The sequence below is a fragment of the Carassius carassius genome, chromosome 43 (assembly GCF_963082965.1).
Source record: "Carassius carassius chromosome 43, fCarCar2.1, whole genome shotgun sequence".
Lineage (NCBI taxonomy): Eukaryota > Metazoa > Chordata > Actinopteri > Cypriniformes > Cyprinidae > Carassius > Carassius carassius.
In genome coordinates, this window is record NC_081797.1 from 13,852,078 (window position 1) to 13,873,131 (window position 21,054).

General features: G+C 37.0%; 2 protein-coding genes across 3 annotated transcripts; one reads left to right on the forward strand and one right to left on the reverse strand.

The window, feature by feature from the left end:
* Nucleotides 1-1,231: 1,231 nt before the first annotated feature.
* cnot2 (CCR4-NOT transcription complex, subunit 2) lies at nucleotides 1,232-15,578 on the reverse strand. Of its 2 annotated transcripts, none has more exons than XM_059536253.1 (15): nucleotides 15,428-15,578; nucleotides 14,260-14,382; nucleotides 12,243-12,315; nucleotides 11,995-12,142; nucleotides 11,737-11,916; nucleotides 8,486-8,562; nucleotides 8,240-8,365; nucleotides 7,939-8,063; nucleotides 7,636-7,756; nucleotides 6,571-6,727; nucleotides 6,426-6,487; nucleotides 6,297-6,346; nucleotides 6,114-6,214; nucleotides 5,872-6,016; nucleotides 1,232-2,669 (listed from the first exon to the last, which is right to left on the reverse strand). In XM_059536253.1, the coding sequence occupies exons 2-15, from the start codon at nucleotides 14,368-14,370 to the stop codon at nucleotides 2,583-2,585; spliced, it is 1,563 nt and encodes a 520-aa protein (XP_059392236.1). In that variant the 5' UTR covers nucleotides 14,371-14,382; nucleotides 15,428-15,578; the 3' UTR covers nucleotides 1,232-2,582. The 2 variants fall into 2 exon arrangements, with proteins under 2 accessions (XP_059392236.1, XP_059392235.1); XM_059536252.1 differs by lacking the exon at nucleotides 15,428-15,578 and adding an exon at nucleotides 14,884-14,919.
* Nucleotides 15,579-17,389: 1,811 nt separating this feature from the next.
* Nucleotides 17,390-19,368, forward strand: lrrc10 (leucine rich repeat containing 10). The gene is made up of 2 exons (XM_059536254.1): nucleotides 17,390-17,612; nucleotides 18,166-19,368. Exon 2 carries the CDS (start codon nucleotides 18,175-18,177, stop codon nucleotides 19,000-19,002), a length of 828 nt encoding a protein of 275 aa, XP_059392237.1. The 5' UTR covers nucleotides 17,390-17,612; nucleotides 18,166-18,174; the 3' UTR covers nucleotides 19,003-19,368.
* The last annotated feature ends 1,686 nt before the right edge of the window (nucleotides 19,369-21,054 follow it).

Consider the following 21,054-nt stretch of genomic DNA (forward strand, 5'->3'; position numbering starts at 1 on the left):
TCTTAAAGGGATAGTTTACCAAAAATGTTTTAATTCTGTCATTAATTACTCACCCTCAACACCTTCGTTTATCTTCAGAACACAAATTAAGATATTTGTGATGAAATCCGAGAGCTTTCTGGCCCTCCATAGACAGCAACGCATGATGAACAAAGGTCTTATGGGTTTGAAACGACAAGAGGGTAATTTATGACAGAATTTTTGGGTGAACTAACCCTTTAATATCCTATTGATTGTTAGAAACATTTTACAGGATAAAACTGGCCTTTAAGGTACAATTTTATTTTAGCTAAATAAATTTAATAAGAAATTCTAAGACCTAATTATATTTCACCCAAAAATTGAAATTTTGTTGTCATTTCAAACCTCTATGACTGGTTTTGCATATATGTTTATATATTACAGCTTTTATCCGAAGCGACTTACAAATGAGGACAATGGAAGCGATTAAAATCAGCAAAAGAGCAATGATACACAAGTGCTATAACAAGACTCAGTTAGCTTAACGCAGTACACATGGCAAGGGCTTAAATGAAAAGAAAACAGATACAAAAAGATTAGAAAGCTAGGTAGGTTTTTTATTTTATTTTTTTACAATGAACCAATAGGGACCAATAGGGTTATTTTGGACCCCACTGTTCTTCAAAATATCTTTTTATGTTGCTCAGAAGGAAAGACACCGATGTTTTGAATGACAAGACGGTGAGTAAACAATGTCAGACTTTCCATTTTTGGGTGAACTTTCCTTTTAACGTTGAATTATGTAAACTAGAATCTTTTTTTCTGTCAAGAGTACTAGTTTACTTAACTAATGATTTTCTGTCCAAAACTCGTTCAACACCATACTCTTTGAAATGTGTATAATATAAAATGTAGCACACCAACATTTAGTCTGATAGTGCTGCCTAAAATATATCGCAATGTGTCCGACAGTAAAAAAAACTCATCAATTGTCCTTGAGCACTGTGGAGGAGGAAGTTGAATTATACTTGCCTTAAAGCTGCTGCTGTTACAGTACACTACACAGCAGTTCCTTCACTCTGATTTTCTTGACTATACTGACCTTTCGTAAGTAATTTGTGTTAACCATTAACCTCATACCATCTTTATTAAAAGACTTGGGAAAAAAAGCATGTCTGAAACACAGCTCCAGGATTAGTCATGCATTACAGGCACACACACAACATGCTCGTACCGAACACCCCCTTCCCATACAGAGTCCAAACACTGGTTCAGGAAAGCCGTTCTGCTTTATTACAAAGAAAGGGAGCTTTAAAGGTGGTCAGAAAATACAAGATTGGTCTGTTTTTCGTACTATGAGTTTTCCCTTTCCTACGAAATGCTTCTATTCAAATAGCTGCAGCTGAAATGTCTCCCCCTTGTTTGTTTTTTCGCTATACAGATGTCCTCGCTCGGGCCTTCCGTGTCGCCTTTATTCATTTAGTTGAATTGGTCTTTAAGTGCACAGGGTAACAAACGTGATTCCCCGTCTGGTAGCTCAACATACTGTTCACTAATGTTTTTTTTGTCTTTTGCGGTTTATTTTTTGCTTCTACCACATAATGCCATTTCTGTTCACCTCCTAAAAACGAGGTCAAGCATAGGTACTTCTTTCAAAATAGACGCCATGTATATATATATATAGATACATCTATCTATATATATCATATATATACACATTCATACATACATATCTTTATTCATGTGATGTCCAAAAACTAAAAAAAAAATGTACACGTTTATTACAAATTCGTAACAAAGACTGAAAAGGGTTCGTATTCATTCTGGAACAATGTTTCTCGGTAAGCTCACAACCGCCTGGTCCACGGGTTGTGCCCAACAACGGTCACAGAAACAGTCTGATTAGGATTTACCGATGCTAAGCAGAAAACAACGCAGGTGGATGGAGCAAAAGAACCGGGAAATGAAAAAGGAAAAAAAACGGGGGGAAAGGAAAAAAGCACCTCCTTGATGTTAATGACCGCGTCCTTCCAGACGACGACGGGAGCGGAGCGAGTTTTCCCACATTAAAAAAAAAAGCAGAAAACAATTTTTGTGTTCTTTTATTACTAAATAGTGCAACAATGAACATTGCATTTTCTTTTGCCCTTGTGTATTCACATGTATTGGATTTGTCTTTGTGTCTGTCCTGTTTGTTTACGCAGCGCGCTTCGGAAAACAAAGCGCGAGCTGCGTTTTTCTCTTGAATACCAATGGATGTGTTTGTGTGCTGTACTGCAACTTCAAAGACTCCAGGCAAACACCAAAAGGGGCTTTCCATCAGAGGAGTAAACAAAACATTGACCCTGCTCAAATGAGATGGAGGGAGAAGAAGAAAAAAAACATAATGGGGGAATTTAAAAACAGAATGAAAATATATAGAACTTTTGTGTTCGGGCAGCACATAATTTGTAAGGCAGGGCCCCTCCCCCCAGTTTTCAAGGTGGAGACCGCCGCCACACCCCTCCCCCTCCCGCAGTCCTAGTCCAGAAGTTGAGGAATAAAACCAGGTTTTTTGTGGTCAGGCAGGTCTGTCTGTTGCCGGTCGCTCCTAGAGCTCACGGGCGCTGACGGACTCCGCTTCAGAAGGCCTGCTGGGCCGGATTGTAATTAAAGGTGGTTGGCACATGAGGCCGTTCCTCTAGCTTGTCGTATTCCAGATGAAACTCCTGAGAGACCAAAGAAAAAGCACAAAACTGATGTTCACTTCCATGTATACAACATACACTTCACTTGAACATTTAATATAGTGATGATATATTTACTAGAGCTGCATAATATTAGATATTGGCCAATATTTTTTGTCTCATTTTGAATGTTTGCCAACAGCGCCCCCTACGGAATTAACATTCCATACTGAGAGGGCATTACGTGGATGTCCATTATCCCGCTTTATTACATGGCTACTTGCCACATAAGTAAATAATTAGATGCAAAATATTGATTTGAGTTTACATTTTTGAACGCAAAGCTTCCGTGAAGACAGCAGTTGCGAGCAAGCGGCAAATTCAAACTAGACAGACATTTAAGGGAAACGGTGCAGTCAAACCACGTATTACACAACATTTCACCAACAAATAATTAATAATTAAGAAAATAAGATAATTAAGACAAAAAATGTTTTAAAACCTTATAATCCATTACAGCATAAAAAACAATCATAGCAAAATGGCAGCAGCTGTGTTTGTATGCAACGAGAGCGAGTCCGCGATACGAGGATGACAATTAAATAATTGTACACCATTTTGAATCGAGTTTTAATATTTTATTAGCTAAACAAAGAAGCAAAGCTTCCACCAAGAAAAAATTGTTCAAGCAGGAGTACAGCGCCGACTGCTGTTACCCGGATGAGCCGGTGTTATTAGCTTTTACTGGTTGGTATCCAGGGATAACATACCTTGGAATATAACGACTGACCAATCAGAATCAAGTATTCCACAGAGCTGTGTAATAAATGTTATTACTGTTGATTCTATCACACACCGAGAACGTCATTCTGTACATGCATTCTGAGTTTAAATGCAGCAATCCAAAACAGTGAATCTAATCACCATTCAGGCAAAACTCTGCTTCAAGAATGAGCCACACGGCTGACGTGATCTAATCACTAGCACACCCTGAGCACACGTGACTTAATGTATTCTTCTTCTCGGCAAGACATACCGGCATAATTTTTCATATAGGGCTGATGCCGATATTTACATTTAAAGCCATTATCGGCTGATTACGATATCGGTCCGATAATATTAATTTTTTGCAAATATTTATGAATGATTTAAAAAATATATACAATTATTTTATTATACATATATCATATATATAAATACAGTACAGACCAAAAGTTTGGACACACCTTCTCATTCAAAGAATTTTCTTTATTTTCATGACTATGAAAATTGTAGATTCACACTGAAGGCATCAAAACTATGAATTAACACATGTGGAATTATATATGGAATTATATACATAACAAAAAAGTGTGAAACAACTGAAAATATGTCATATTGTAGGTTCTTCAAAGTAGCCACCTTTTGCTTTGATTACTGCTTTGCACACTCTTGGCACATTCTCTTGATGAGCTTCAAGAGGTAGTCAAATGGTTAGAGAAACTTTACTTTTTACTTTAAGAAATGAAGGTCAGTCAGTCCGAAAAATTGGGAAAACTTTGAAAGTGTCCCCAAGTGCAGTCACAAAAACCATCAAGCGCTACAAAGAAACTGGCTCACATGCGGACCGCCCCAGGAAAGGAAGACCAAGAGTCACCTCTGCTGCGGAGGATAAGTTCATCCGAGTCACCAGCCTCAGAAATCGCAGGTTAACAGCAGCTCAGATTAGAGACCAGGTCAATGGCACACGGAGTTCTAGCAGCAGACACATCTCTAGAACAACTGTTAAGAGGAGACTGTGTGAATCAGGCCTTCATGGTAGAATATCTGCTAGGAAACCACTGCTAAAGAAAGGCAACAAGCAGAAGAGATTTGTTTGGGCTAAAGAACACAAGGAATGGACATTAGACCAGTGGAAATCTGTGCTTTGGTCTGATGAGTCCAGATTTGAGATCTTTGGTTCCAACCACCGTGTCTTTGTGCGATGCAGGAAAGGTGTACGGATGGACTCTACATGCCTGGTTCCCACCGTGAAGCATGGAGGAGGAGGTGTGATGGTGTGGGGGTGCTTTACTGGTGACACTGTTGGGGATTTATTCAAAATTGAAGGCATACTGAACCAGCATGTCTACCACAGCATCTCGCAGCGGCATGTTATTCCATCCGGTTTGTGTTTAGTTGGACCATCATTTATTTTTCAACAGGACAATGACCCCAAACACACCTCCAGGCTGTGTAAGGGCTATATGACCAAGAAGGAGAGTGATGGAGTGCTGCGCCAGATGACCTGGCCTCCACAGTCACCGGACCTGAACCCAATCGAGATGGTTTAGGGGTGAGCTGGACCGCAGACAGAAGGCAAAAGGGCCAACAAGTGCGAAGCATCTCTCGGGGAACTCCTTCAAGACTGTTGGAAGACCATTTCAGGTGACTACCTCTTGAAGCTCATCAAGACAATGCCAAGAGTGTGCAAAGCAGTAATCAAAGCAAAAGGTGGCTACTTTGAAGAACCGAGAATATGACATTTTCAGTTGTTTCACACTTTTTTGTTATGTATATAATTCCATATATAATTCCACATGTGTTAATTCATAGTTTTGATGCCTTCAGTGTGAATCTACAATTTTCATAGTCATGAAAATAAAGAAAACTCTTTGAATGAGAAGGTGTGTCCAAACTTTTGGTCTGTACTGTATATATATATATATATATATATATATATATATATATAGAAAGAGAGAGCGAGAGAGAGATCCCATTTAAACAAATTAAAGATTTAAATATTTTTATAATAAATTTCTGATATAAATTAAACATTTGACATTTTAAAAATTTTTGTAACATATACATATAAATATTTATAAAGTCTAATCCATAATTCTTGATGCAAAAAAGTCTAAATTATAATAAATACTTATATTTTTAAATTGTATAATTTTTTCAATGTATATTTTGTATCATTTTATGTAAGAATTGCTATCTTTTAATATTTTCTAAATTAATATTTTACAGATTAAGTTTTGAGAGATTTTGTGTGTGCTGTGTGCTACTATATTGTATTATGTTTATTTAAGCATCTTGCTCTATAGAGATTGTATGATATTGCAGAGATTATCATATTTTAAAATTCCCATTGGTCACCACTATTACGGACATTGTGTGTCATTACTTTAACAGTCATTCAATTCTGTGACGATCAGCAAGTGTCTGTAGCTGTATAAACGAGAAAGTTGGAGGAAGAGGATCCTGAATTCAGTATCTTTACCTTAGCAACCTTCCTCCAGTTATGACAATCAAAGAAGTAGTATGTTCCTCTCTCGTAGGTGTTGGTCTTTAGCGTGGGCTCCATGCCAGGTGCTCTTGTGATCCAAACCCTTTCCTCTTTATGGTACCGCCAGTCCCGGTTGAAGCTGCAATCAACAAATATTCAATTTAACCCCTAAACTTCCACCCATGGTTGATTATCAGCAAAAAGAGTCCTAGAGTTACATAATCTGCAGGACGTACAGCTCAACAGCAGCGAGGAGTTGTAAGAGGTCTCCTCCGTTCATGTAGTAGAGGTAAAACAGCAGGTCTTCACCGTATCGTCCCAGTTTTATTGCAGCCAGCTGTACAGAGTACATTATAAGGTTAGCAGCATCCACATATGACAATTTCAATGCGGTTTTACTGAATTCTTCGTCACCTCACCTTGTCCCTTATGTGAATGTTGGTTAAGTACTCTGAGGGAACATGGAAGTCTAAAAAACAATTGCATTTATTACTGAAGAGCCAAAATGAATTGGTAAAATCTACAGGTTACGTAAAACGAACTCTTACCAATGTCTTGTGGTCGACATGGAGCTGAAGCCCAGGGAGATGCAAACTTAGGATACAGATTCCTACAAACCAAAATAAAATTAATGTGTATACGAAAAGAGAACATTGACAAGAAATCAATATCTGGCACAAGAAAGTATCTTACTCTGGAGAGTTGAGGTTGAGTCCTAGCGTTGTTAGGTCGCTTCCTAAAGCCAGGTGAACCATCCCAGGGTCCGTCTCAGCTGCCCGGATGAATGTCAGGAGTCCAATCATTCCAAACTGATCTGTCACCATTCCTAAGGGAATGTTTGTTACCTTGCCTATAAAAGATGTGAATACATGTCAAGTTTGATTGAGATTGTCCAATGGACACAGTTGCTACATCTTTTGATCAATTAATTTTCATGAATTTTCCAGCAGACACAGATTTTTATATTTGTTTTTGTTTTTCTAGCAAAGAGCAAATTCCAGTCAGTGTTATTATAGTTAACTAAAACCATAAAAAAAGTTTGTGTTAATTTAAATAAAATAAACAAACTGAAATAAAATGAATGAATGAAAACCATATAGACATATTACTGTTAAAAAATAAACAAAATAATCCTAATACTTTAACTACAATAAAAAAAAAACTCAAAATATTAAAATTAAAAAAGTTAATAAAAATATAGCATCCAAATAATAAAAAAATAATTCTGTATCTAGTCAGATTAAATATTAAAATATAACTACACTACAATTTTGAATAACTCTGAACATAGATACAAGTATATATAATAAAAATATATATACTATTGTACATATGGGCCTGTATACACTAATTTTTGTCACAATATACACTATTTTTATGATTGAGTTATGCATGGAGTTATTTTAATTTTACAATTGATTAACATTTAAATGTAAATAATTTGTATATTAAAAATTATTTGGTTTTAGAAAATGACAAATGTTGTGAATAATTTTCATTTATAATAGAAATGTCCATCATTTAATCATGATTTAAGATGTTAATGACTTCTATTACTTCTCATGGGCTTGGAATTATTATTATTAAATATTTTCCAATACACCCTGAACTGGGAAGCAGTTGCATCGAAACCTTATAAAACAGATTCTTGTAGAAAATACTTGCACAGGCTTTGTTTTATTCAACACTTATTTTCAAGCTCAGGACACTTTGGGGGTTGTTTGAAATACGTTGGTGCATGTTGCTGGAGAGCCTCACCATCAGGCAACACCTGGATCCCCTTCTTTTGCTGGTTGTTATTCTGTGCTGATGATGTCTTATCGCCGGGAAACTTGGGTCCATCTGCACTTGAGCTGCCCTTTCCTGAAGAGTTCAAGCTCTGTGGAGACAGCAGAGGCCACAACAATCAGTAAAAGCTCAAGCAATCACAGTCACAGCACTGGACGGCATCACTTAAGTTTTAATAGCCGCGCATCCTTACCCATCCTGAAAAACAATGACATGTTATTTATGCAATCTCTCCCTGAAGCTTATGAAAGATCAAACTCAGGCAATACTGACTGATTTGCTTTCATCCGTGCTCAATGTCGGGTCCTTGTAGTTGGGCCCGGGCAGGGCTGGGAAGTCTTCGTTGTGAATGGAAAAGTCCTGCGACTGCTCGTTCGATGGCTTTGTGACCATTCCAACTACGGAGAGAAACATTTTAATGAAGATTTGAGGGTTATTGTGTGGAAATAAAACCCCTGACCTTACCATGCATTCACAACAAATCTTCTATTGAAGGAGAAGTGTGCTTAGTCTTAAAGACTAAGAGGGTTTCGGTTTCAGCTAAGTAATGCGACTGTGTAAAATGAACTCGTACCATAGGGTGCCCTTCCAGCCAGCGGATTATGCAACGGTGTAGGGTTGCCGTTTCCCTCCCTCCGACTTCTGTCTGCAAGTGCTGGGAATTCTGAGAGGTCTATTCCTGTCACATTTTCACTCCCATCTACCACGATAGCAGAAAGAATAATATGAGATTGAGTGATTTTCTTTCCAGAGCACAATTTAGGCGTCACGGTTCCTGACATGGTGTATCATCACGAAGCATGCTCCACACAGCACTCACCTGTCCCGTTGAAGATGTTATTGGATAAGGAGTTCATGCCAAACCCCTGGCTCCGGCCCATTCCAAATCCTGACATACTACAACGACACACATGAGGATTTGACCCTTTTGTTAAGGTCAGTCTTAATCAGTCTTGATTGGCCTTATCTTGGCCTAAGGTGAAAGTTAATTAAAATACAAATATATATGTATTTAAGATTAGGAGAAGCCACTTTTTAACATCATCTTTCAGCAATAAACAAAACAAGTGTAAGCTTTCATTGTACATATCAACAATAACGTTGCCCAAAAAAAAGATATAAAATATCAAATTTCACATTATGCATTTTAAAATATATTCAAACAAAAACTAGAATATAAAAAAAGTTTGGGGTTGATACTTTCATTTTTAAACATGCATGCATTTTAAAGCTTTTTGGTTTTCTATGACATTTGTTGGTGACTTGTGATTTTTTTTTTTTTTTTTGTAAACATGCGCACACTGCACAGAAAGTAGCGTTTCTCACTGTTTGCACATAATAACCACTCTCCTACACGGTTTCTTTACTTGTTTTAAACAGCAGATTTAATATTTATCCATTTCTCAAACAGATCGATGAAGGTGTTTACATGAAGGCTTTTCAGTCGGATTGAGCCATCAATCTGATTACAAATAGATTATCTGGTTGCATGTAAATGTAGCCACTGATGGCTGAATGCCTATGTCCATATTAAAGGGATACTCCATACCAAAAATAAATTTTGTCATTAATCACTTACCCCCCCCCCCCCCCTTGTCGTTCCTAATCTTTAAAAACTTTGTTCGTTTTCAGAACACAATTTAAGATATTTTGGATGAAAACCAGGATGCTTGTGACTGTCCCATTGACTGCCGAGTAAGTTACACAGTCAAGATCCAGAAAAGTATGAAAGACATCGTCAGAATAATCCATCTGCCATCAATGGTTCAACCGTAATGTTATGAAGCGACGAGAATACTTTTTGTATGCAAATAAAACAAAAATAACAACTTTATTCAACAATTTGTCTCCTATGTGTCTCTCCGCATCACCGTAGTGCCATTTTGGAGAATCTGAGCTGAACACCGTACGCTCTTCTGAGTCAGGTGTGCTGCATGGATGTGCTGGGGTTCGTTTCAAATCAAAATGTAAATACACACAGAAAACGTGTCCTTGTGGCGTGGCTGACACAGAAGAGCGTAAGCTGCCTGCATTCAGCTCATATTCGCCAAAATGTATTTTACTTGGCAGTCAATGGGACAGTCACAAGCCTCCTGGCTTTCATCCAAAATATCTTAAATTGTGTACCAAAGACAAACGAAGCCTTTATGGGTTTGGAACGACATGAGGGTAAGTGATCAATGACAAATTTTTCATTTTGGGGTGGAGTATCCCTTTAAGAATTTCTCGGAGCATCATACTTCGTTTCTGTGTGAGGGCTCCCTTCGGCTTCCAGTTAGGGTTGTGACAGTGAGGAAATTTTCCCACCGGTTAATCATTGTGTGACACCGCTAATGCCCGTATCACTGCGGGGTGGGGCGTTCCCTCTTTTCTTTGCTTTCCTTCGCTTTTAAATAGCTTGTAAAAGTGGTGTGCGCATTTTGCTTTCACTTTCAAATAGCAGCAATTCGGCGTAAAGCAATTGTTCGTTTGAATTTTCCATCTTTTCCTCACTTTAAAATAGCTTAAAAGCACCATGCGCATTACTTTCACCTTTAAATTAACGGCAGGTCAGCGTCAATTGCTTGAATACAACAACAAAATACAACGTCAAACTCACTTTAGACTATTTCTAAAACATAGAACATTTATTAACAAAAGAAATAAAAATACACCATGCTATAGAGCAGGCTGTGCCTAATATAAAATAACAAATAACTTACATAAAGTTTAAATAGGTATACATCCAAAATATTATAAATCCAATATTATAAATAGGTATAAATCCAAAATATTGCCAAACAGGAGCAAAAGCATTTTGTTTAGAAACTAAATCATTCGCCATCGTCTAGTCAGTCAGCTCTCTTCACTGGAGAAATGAAATCTGATCTGTGCTGCAACTATCGTTCAGCACGCTGCATTGAGCAGCCGCATTCAGTTTTTAATTGTAATGTGTTCTTTTAATGAACTTAATTATTTTTATTACTAAAAAAAAATCAAATGGGGGTCGGTGCCACGGTGGACAAGTGACATCCCCGGTGTTTTGCGGGTTAACACCGGTTTCACCGTCAACACCGTCTATCGCGGCAATCCTATGTCCATGAAACAGACATAACGTGTTTATAGCGCTCAATAATGGCCAATCCAACCTGTTTTGGGTAAAAATAGGAAAAAAATTCAAAAGAAATTTAAAATAGACATACGGCAATCCATGTTCCTTTTGTTTAAATTAGTTTTAAAGGTGACATATTATGAAAATCAGACTTTTTCTGTGTTTAAGAGCTATAATCAAGTCCCCAGTTTCCTCCCATGGCACCGTCAATGTGTTTTTGCAAGTGATAACAGTGTACCAATTCTAACGTCATGGTGAAAGCTTGTGCTAAACTTGCTAACTGTTCCGTCTTTGGCTGCACAGACAAGCACAGACCACTATTAAGAGTCAAAGCCTCAGAGGAGACAAGAGAGCAGTGGATTTATTGATTTATTTACTGTATATTACGCTGCTGCCACACAGATCTAATATAAACATGCTATTTCTTTCCCAGCTGTTTACATTCATCCAGTTGACATAACTGACAGTTTTTGTAACTCATGTGCGATTTTAACATAAACTTGTCTGTATTTGACAGTTTAAGCACAAGAAGAAAGCTTAGTTTAGTACTCACATCAGCAGCAGCTTTCTGTGCGCCTGCTTCGGATGTGTGCACTCAGAAAACCGTATATCAGCAGTTTAAACTAATATGGTTTAAAATGCATGATTTCAGCATGACAGACAAAACCAAACAAACACTTTTAGCAGAATATCTGAGGTAAAAGCTGTAAAGGCACAGCCCTAATCTGGAAAAAGGGGCAGGAGCAGCAGCTCATTTTCATTTAGAGAGACATGCACTGAAACGGCGTGTTTCTGCTTCTATTCACAATAGGTATTTTCAAAATGATTCAAAAGGAGTTATGTATTGAACCCTGGGCTAACTGTGTTATCGCATCCCTAATAATAATAATTTTTAAGTAATACACCTGTTCAATTGACAGTCCTAAAAAGCCTTAAAGCAAGTTGTTTGCTATCGCTATCTCTCATGTAACCATTCTTACCTGTTGATGGTGAATGGCTGGCGTGCTGGCTGCTGCTTGGGCATGCAGATAATGCTGGGAGAGCTGCGGTTAGGGCTACCCAGGCCAGAGCTGCCCATGCTGTTGGTCCTGCCGCTCATGCCCATGCCCTGCCCTATCTGCGAACTCATCATGTTCCTGGAGTTCATGGGCAGGATGCCCCTGCGGAACACCAGCAAGGCTGGGATTTAACAGATCACATCTTAAATCAACATAAATCAAGCAGAGGAGATGACCTACCTGTTCGGCGAAGGTGGTGTATGGAGGGACATTGTTGGGACGCCTGTTGTCGGAGTGCTATGGCTCGGTAACTGAGTGCCTTGTGTTAAATTCCGGTTCAGTTGAGGGTTGTTGTTGCTCATGCCCCTTATTGAGAAACCTAGTGCACCTACAAAATGAGTCAGGAAAGAAACACTGATCAGTTGTTGCTCAGAATCAAAGTACATGATTTTTCAGTGCTACAAGCCATACTGAAGATTTGTACTCACTTTGCGGACCATACAAACTCGCACCAAGCTGTGACAATTGACCTGACGATGACGGCGAGGGAGATGGCAGCATCTGAAAACCGACAGAAGTTAGAACACCTTTTTTGAATTAGCATGTTTTTAACATTACGTGAAACATTTATGTTTACATATACATATTTACACCCATAATACAGTTCAAAAGTTTGCGGTCGGTAAGAGCTTTTCGTGTTTTTGAATGAAGTATTTTAATGCTTTTATGTCAGCATTTATTTGATCAAAACACAATACTATTATTAAATATTATTACAATTTAAAATAAACATTTCCTATTTGAATAGATTTAAAAATGTCATTTTTTTCCTGAGATGGCAAAGCTTAATTTTCTTCATTGTCCATCAGGAATCATTCTAATAGGATGAATTACTGCTTAAGAAACACTTTTTATTTTTATAAATCTTGAAAACAGTTGTGCTGCTTAATATTTTCGTAGAAACTGTGCTACAATTTAATGCATTCTTGCTGAATCAAAATATTAAAACAGTATTGTATCTTTTGAACAGTACTGTTTATTTCTCACTCATTTCTCTCAATTTCAATTACTGACAAACGAAAGGCGCTTTTTTTGAAGAAATGATATACATAAATGTGTATTTGCTTCATCTGTGTATTTTATCACTGTAATGCTGCCATTTAGAATGACAGGAAATTAAGTTCGTCATAAGTTAAGTTCTCCTCATAAAACGGCTAAAGTGTAGTGTTTTCACAAAATGCCATCTGCACCAATATGTACCATCAACATTCATAATTACGACAAATGTTTCCACCATAATTCTTGGAAACGCTCCCAACTTTAAGAGTGTGGAAATTATGACTTCATGTTGGTGTTCATGTGTGCGGAGCTCAGAAATATAACCATTCTGAAAAATGGTTATGAATGTAAACGATCAGCAAAATTGTAAAGCTGAAAGTGCATGGTTAATAAAGTTATTATCTCCCAGAATCAATAATCGACTAGCCTAATCAAGTCATTAGTAATTTGAATCTCTCTTCCGTGACAGCTATACATCATGGGGTAACACATTTTCATAAAGCGCAACTATGTTCTACGCTGACCAGCAGCGAACAACTTTACCCCGCCCACACTTTTTCATTTTACTGACCACTGCTTCTCTGAAAAATAATTTAAAAAATCTCAGAAGTTCAACGCAGGATTCTCTAAACGCTTGCTCTTGAAAGACGGCTCAGTAATCTGTTTATTTGGACCAGCTGGCTCCACTGAATCACAAGTATGATAAATAACAGATGTTTAAATTTTCTATAAAGTGTTCAAAATACAGAATTATTGAAATAGGAATATCGTTTCTGACACACGCTTCACGCGACCAATCACAGCCAATCACAGCAGACTGGGCCACCTGACCAATCAGAGCAGAGTAGGGTTTAGAGAGACTGAATCTTAGAACTGCTTTGAAAGAATCATTTGAGAAAATGAGGTGATATTAAATGCATATTTTTATTTAAAAGTACTAATGTCTATAATTTATTTCCCCCCGAAAAACTCAAAACTGTTTTAAATATTGATTATAATAAATAATAACAATAAATGTTTCCTGAACAACAAATCAGCATATTAAAATGATTTCTGAAGGATCATGTGACACTGAAGACTGGAGTAATGATTTTGAAAATATAGCTTTGACCACAGGAATAAATTACATTTTCAAAAAGAAAGCAGGCTTTTTTTTTATAGTAAAACTATTTCATAATATTACTGCTTTCGCATCAAATAAATGCAGGCTTGGTAAGCAGAATGGAACTCTTTAAAAACATTAAAAATCTAGGGTATCGGTTTAAATCATATTTTTTTTGTTGTTGGTCAGGTCAGCGAAGATATTGACAGTGCATGTGAAATATATAATATTAAGCTAATAATAACAACAATAATTTAATATTTCATCATGCTATCAGACCTCCAGCCAACAAAAGGATTTAACACATTGATCATAACCAACAGAATGATCTGGTATGAACATACGTCTTTCTCCGATCGATGCGGGAACATTGACGTCTGGCCATAGTATATGCTCTCATCAGGGTAGTCACTTTCGACCCCCTCCCCAAACTTCTTTCTTGTTGCACTGAACATTCCGTTTGTCACCTACAGAAGAGAGGAGACGGTTAAAACCAAGATATTTAATTCCTGACCCCAAATCATCCCAGATTATCTGTCTGCACGTCTAGTGGACATATCACTAACAAGTGCTTCTCTACAGCACAACTTGTAATACATAATGAATTACCACTGCAGAACAAGACCCAAGGCTATATGTTGATTTAAGTGCATTATAAAAAAAATACAGGCTATTTGTCAACACACTTTACACCTAAATCGTACAATTAGGAGGTATGAGATTAAACTTAAATGTTCTTTAACGGACAGTCTAATGCTACAAGAACATTTCGACCTACTATAGCGCAACGTTGTTAAATAAATCATTTATTCGTCTTTTCAAAACAAAGCAGATATTCGCCGTACGTTTGGAAAACAAATAAATATCACTTTCCAAACTGACAACTGACGACAGACACAGAAACAGCTTAATTCACCAACTAAACCCGTGAAAAACAATTACTAGCAATATACTTGATACATACTCGCGTTTCCATGTAACCGCGACATTATTAATCATATTAAAACTGATCGCTACATGTTGGGATGTTACGGACACAATTACAGAGAGACATAAATAAAATGAATAATGGCAAGTCGCAAAATGTTCTCATTTGTATAAGCTAGTTAGCTGTCTCGTTAGCTGCTAACTACAAATAAGACATTTTCGGCATAAAATAACTATTTTTATGGAATCCAAAACACCTCGGACCATTAGATCTGTATTAGTCGTGGTGCTTTCGTTTTGTAACAGATGTCTAGACGTGTATAATACATGTATCTATCTGTTTAAATGGTTTAGGCCTGTGTTTAAGCTGTCTGTTTTTGTTAGCGCTCAGCGCTAGTCGGCTAACTCTGGCCTCGAACAAAAACAGAAAGCAGTAAAGGCGTGCAAACGTGTCAATGCATTCATTCAGCTACTAAATATCTGCTTGGGTATGTGCACAAAGCTGCAAATGTTCATTTGGCCCTGCATATGCGAAGCAAACCCCGTTGTGCAATGTTTTTTATGGTGAAAAAGGAATTGACTAACCGCATTAATTTACCCTCTCCTCGCAGATCCAAGATGGCTGTGTATCCTACAAACGAGAATTCTGGGGCAATAGCCTTTACCCTCTGACCCCTTGACCTTCCGTTTATTTCATACTAGACTGAAAATTGTGCTGGACACTGTCTGCTGAATATCAGACACTCTACAGGGCACTAGTGAGATTTTTATGATGTTACAATGGGATAAAACGTTTTTGACTGTAGTCACTTTTTAATACCCAAACATCAATCTGCCATTTAACACACTCTGCTAAGAGTACAGCTTATCTTATAATAATTTAGAATATGTATAATGTATATTTTACATCTGCAGCCAAATGCAGGTAACACATTAAATTTGTAATTTGATCTGTCTGACACAAAGGGTGTTTAAGATGAAGTCTAAAAGGTCTGTTTCTACATAAATTCAAGTAGCATTTCAGTTCTGATCTTTAGCTGCGCAAAATATAGTCAAAATACATTAGAATCCTACTTTTATTTCATAGTGTTTTGCAAAATATGCTTTTATGTAACAACATACAAATCTAGAGTGAACTATATCAGTTGTTTGCAGGAAGACATCTGTTACTTCCACATGCACTAAAAGACTCACAAATACATTTCATTAAGTAAATCTGCCTGAATCCAGATTGAAGCTTTTCATAGCCACTGTTCCTTTCTACGTGAATTAATTATAATTTGGATGTAAACGTGATCTTTCTCATCAGCTAAACTTTATTTCATAATGATCAAGTTTGTTCTGCTGAGAACACAAAGCTCACTTTTTAATGATTAGGCAAGCAAAACTTGTAGGTCTGAAACTCTTACATTGTATCTTTCACATCTGCAGCCAAGTGCATGTGAAAAAAACCTTACATTTGTGCAAGAATGCTTACAAATTTTCTTATTATGGCTGCACTTGTTTTTAATGTATATATATAAATCTGTTTTTATGTGTATTTAAATACAGTCCCGTCATCCACTTAGAACAGCCTAAAAGAAGTGGTTAAATAGTCCTTGGAGGATTATGTTGAAAGTTTACATTTTAAATCACATTTAGTTGTGAGCTTTTAACTGGCGTAATCCCATTTCTCACTTTCCATCTGTTCCCTCTTCTGTGAAGTGGTACTCAGTCTTTTCAGACAGCACTTGAGGGTTCTCAATCCTAGTCTAAATCACTGGAGACCTTTGATAGACCACTAAATAGCAAAGCCTTGAGTTATGAGAAGAGTGACTGGGAGTGCAAAATCATCCAGTGGTGCATTTACTCATAGAAGTGATTTACTACTTTTGGATTAAGGATCAACATTAATTTTTAATAGGGCGGAAAATTATATTTTAAGTGTAGAAAACACTCATAAGACAATTTTGGGCAAGTCTGATCTCAAAGGTGACCCTAATTAAAATCGAATAAATGAAGTAATAGTGAAAAGGTTAAATAACATAAACCTTATTTTTTATTTTGTACGGATCTTTTAATTTATGAAAAATACATTCAACTGGATTTCATACATACAATGCCTTTTATAACGAGCATGTTTTTTATTTAATGTTTATTTAAGCCTTATTAAAATGATTAAATTCTGTAGAATAATTATGCATATATATATATATATATATATATATATATATATATATATATATATATATATATATGCATATAGACATAAATGCATATAATTATAAGATAAATATATATTTTAACTTTCACTATGAATAATATATATTAATATACCTATATACTATATACTATATATACTATATACTATATACTCTTACCAAATACTATGGTATGCTATGTGATATCGACAGCCTCTGTTAGTTGTCCATAACTGGGCAAGTCTTATCTTTGGGGTGGTGCACTCAAGTGGTCTCAGTTATGTAGAGGGTCCTGACTAAGATAAGCACTTAAATAGAAGGTCTCAGATGACCCTCAAATTCCTTAATCACAGGACAACTTTAGGCTTATCACAGCTCCCGGTCAGTTCCACCTTCCAGCGCTGGAAGAAATCATTTATCTGGAATGGGGAGGAGCGTGTGGGATGTCATCTCTGGTGCTCTCAGCAACTGGCAGGGCAGAGGTGTCAGCAGAACACAGGAGCGTGAAACACCACACTGCCGCCCATCGTCTCATACCTTGTGACAAAAAAGCTTGATGGTAAATGAAGATCTACGTTTTCGGCAACCTGGTAAGACGAAAGGAACATTCAAGTTTTTATCTTGCCTTTTCATTGTGCCATTCATAAAAATACAGGTTCTTTATTGATATTTATGGTTCCGTGAAGTACCTTCAGCATTCTATTCCACAAAAGGTTCTTTATAGTGGAATTTATTTATTTTTTATGTTCTTCATACTAAGATAAAATAAAGTTTTATTAAGAATGGGTCAATGGAATGTTCTTCAGAGAACCAAAATGTTTTTATCAATGGGATTGCTGTGAAAACCTCCTTTTGGAGTCTTTGTTTTTAAGAGTGTACACTCTTAAAAATAAAGGTGCTTAAAAGGTTTTTCGCAGCGATGCCATAGAAGAACCATCTTTGGTTCCACAAAGAGCCATTCAGTCTTTACCTTTTTATAATCTGAAGAACCTTCTTTTGCAACAAAGAACATTTGTTAAAGGAGAGGTTCTTCAGATGTTAAAGGTTCTTTATGGAGCCGTTTAGACAAAAAAGGTTATTCTAATCTATGGCATCGTGAAGCACCTTTATTTTTAAGAGTGTACCCTTATTTTGTTTCTGAAGATACCATGAATGTGGACCGAGAAAATGGGAAATGTCGTGCGAGGTGCTGTCGCCTTTGTGCCCTCCGAGAGATGTCAACGTTTCTTAGTAGGCGACTTGAAGGAGATGCCCCTTGATCGTACTCTAGACCTGAGTAGCCGGCAGTTACGTCGCCTTCCAATCAGAGCTTCTGCCTTCAATGAACTGATCAAACTCTACCTGAGCGACAACCACCTGAGCAACCTGCCGCCAGAACTGCAAAACCTGCAGAAGCTCCAGCTTCTAGCCTTGGACTTCAACTGTTTCGAGGAGCTTCCTCTGGTCGTATGCAGCCTCGTTCAGCTAAACATCCTCTATCTCGGTAATAACCGACTGTACAGGCTGCCGAAGGAACTGCAGCAACTCACCGAGCTTAAAACCTTGTGGCTGGAGACCAACTGCTTCACCAAGTTTCCTCAAGTAATATGTGAGCTTCCCAACATCAAGACCCTTCACTTGGGATACAACCAGGTATGTAGCTTACCGACCGAGCTTGAGCGACTGGAGGAGCTGCGCAGCATCTGGCTTGCAGGGAACTTGCTAAATGATTTCCCTCCCGTGCTGCTGAAGATGCATTATTTGGAGGTGATCGATGTGGACCGCAATCGCATTCGCCAGTTTCCATCGCTCACCTGCTTGAGAGGCTTGAAGCTCGTCATCTATGACCACAATCCTTGCGTTAATGCACCAGTGGTGGCAGACGGCGTGAGACGGGTTGGCCGCTGGGCCGACAGCTCTGATGATGAGGAGGATGAAGGTGACGGAAAGGTTGCCAAGGCAGGTGTGAAGGGACAGGAATCACTAGAAGAGAACGAGTGAAGAAGATCAGTGAGGAACCATAGATCAAGCCGCTATAAAGAGCACGATGATGCTTATGAGTTTTTAAAACTGCAGAAGAAGGCTGACGAAATACCGAGGCCACTACTCTACAAATGTAGCGTCTTCTATATTTTTTATATTAAAAATAGTGTTTTGTAGTTTTTCGAAGTAGATTGGAAATTATTTAACATGAAATATTGTAATTATAGAATTAATGATATTCGTAATAAACAATCAGAGCATATAATTGAAATATTTATAATTAAAAATTAAAATATGAAATATTTATAGTAATTTACACATCATTTTTTTCTGCCTATTTGTAACACAGATGCTTATGTAATTAAAGGGAACCAATTTTCTTGATATGAAGCAAGCCAATGTTTGTTCTTTCTTTCTATCTTTCTTATTGTGACATTATTTATGGTACTCCATGAAATCGCAACATAACATTTATCTGTAGAAAGTATTTTCAGATCTCAGTTCAATCAGTTTTCGAAGTTTTCCATGTCCGTTCAGTGAATCTGTTCAGTGACGTTGGCCGTGTCGGTGATAAATGGTGGAATTCTAACAATGTGCCCTTGTTCATAAATAATGCAGGTTTCCTGTAACAGATTTGGGTCTCATTTTGATGTAAGACTCTTAATAGGTTTTAAATCATACTCTAGTGCTCCTGCTTTGTAATATCAAGTCCTGCAGGACACTGTTCACTGGATTCACAGGTTCAAAATCTGTGAACAAGTCAACAAAGGATGACAAATAGTCAATTTTGCTTAAAAAGATACATTTTGCTAGTAAGTTTACAAAATAGAATCAGTGCGTCGCAAAATCAAGTGTGGGAGGTGGTAATATTTTGGTATATTTTTTAGGCTTATGAATTAAACCTCACAAATACATAATCTGCACTTAATAGTATATGTGCAACAACATAAAACATTAAATGTGACCCTGGACCACAAAACCAGTCATAAGGGTCAACTTACTATATGAAATAGACGTCATCTGAAAGCTATATAAATAAGCTTTGCATTGATGTATGGTTTGTTTGGATAGGACAAATTTGGCTAAGACACAACTATAAAAATTTGGAATGGGGTGCAAAGAAAAAAAAAAATCAAAATATTGAGAAAATCACATTTAAAGTTGTCCAAATGAAGTTCTTAGCAATGCATATTACTGATCAAAAATTAAGTTATGTTTTGAAATATTTATGGTATGAAATATACAAAATATCTTAAAAGAACATGATATTTACTTAATATCCTGATTTTTGGCATTAATGAGAAATAAGTAATTTTGGCCCATACAATAATAATAATAATAATAATAATAATAATTTTAATTTATAAAGCACCATTCCAAAACCCAAGGTCACTTTACAAGACAGGTTTAAGGAAAAGACACAAGAGCTGCGAATAATATACAGAGACCACTTACAAAGTTAGATTAGAGATACATGAGAATGAAGGTAATAGAGGATTGCAGTAATGTGATCGCTCTTTCTTTTGTGGGTAATCAAGTGAGCTGCAGAATTTTGAACATATTGTAATCGTTTGACATTATTAGCGGACAGGCCATAAATAAGTGAATTACAGTAATCTAACTGAGATGTGATGAAAGCATGTATAACAGTTTCAGGATCCTGCTGACTGAGAGAGGATCAAATACGCAAGATATTACGTAGGTGGAAAAAAGCTGTCTTTACTATTTTACTAATGTGATCATCGAATGAAAGAGTTGAATCAATGAGAGCACCAAGATTGTGAACCTGGAGGGCACAATCAGATCACCATCCAGATCCATCACTTGACAAGATAACTTCGATACAAAGGCTTTGGAGCCAATCAGAATTACCTCAGAGTTTTATCAGAGTTAAATTTAAGGTAATTTGCCTCCAGCCAAAACTTTAGTTCCATAATGCAATTTGTTAATGCAGGCGGAGGAAACACTGAGGTGCAAGGTGCACTAAAATAAATTTAAATGTCATCAGCGTAACAGTGGAAGATAAACCTATAGCATTTGATTATTTGTCCAGTTGGTAGCATAGAAATG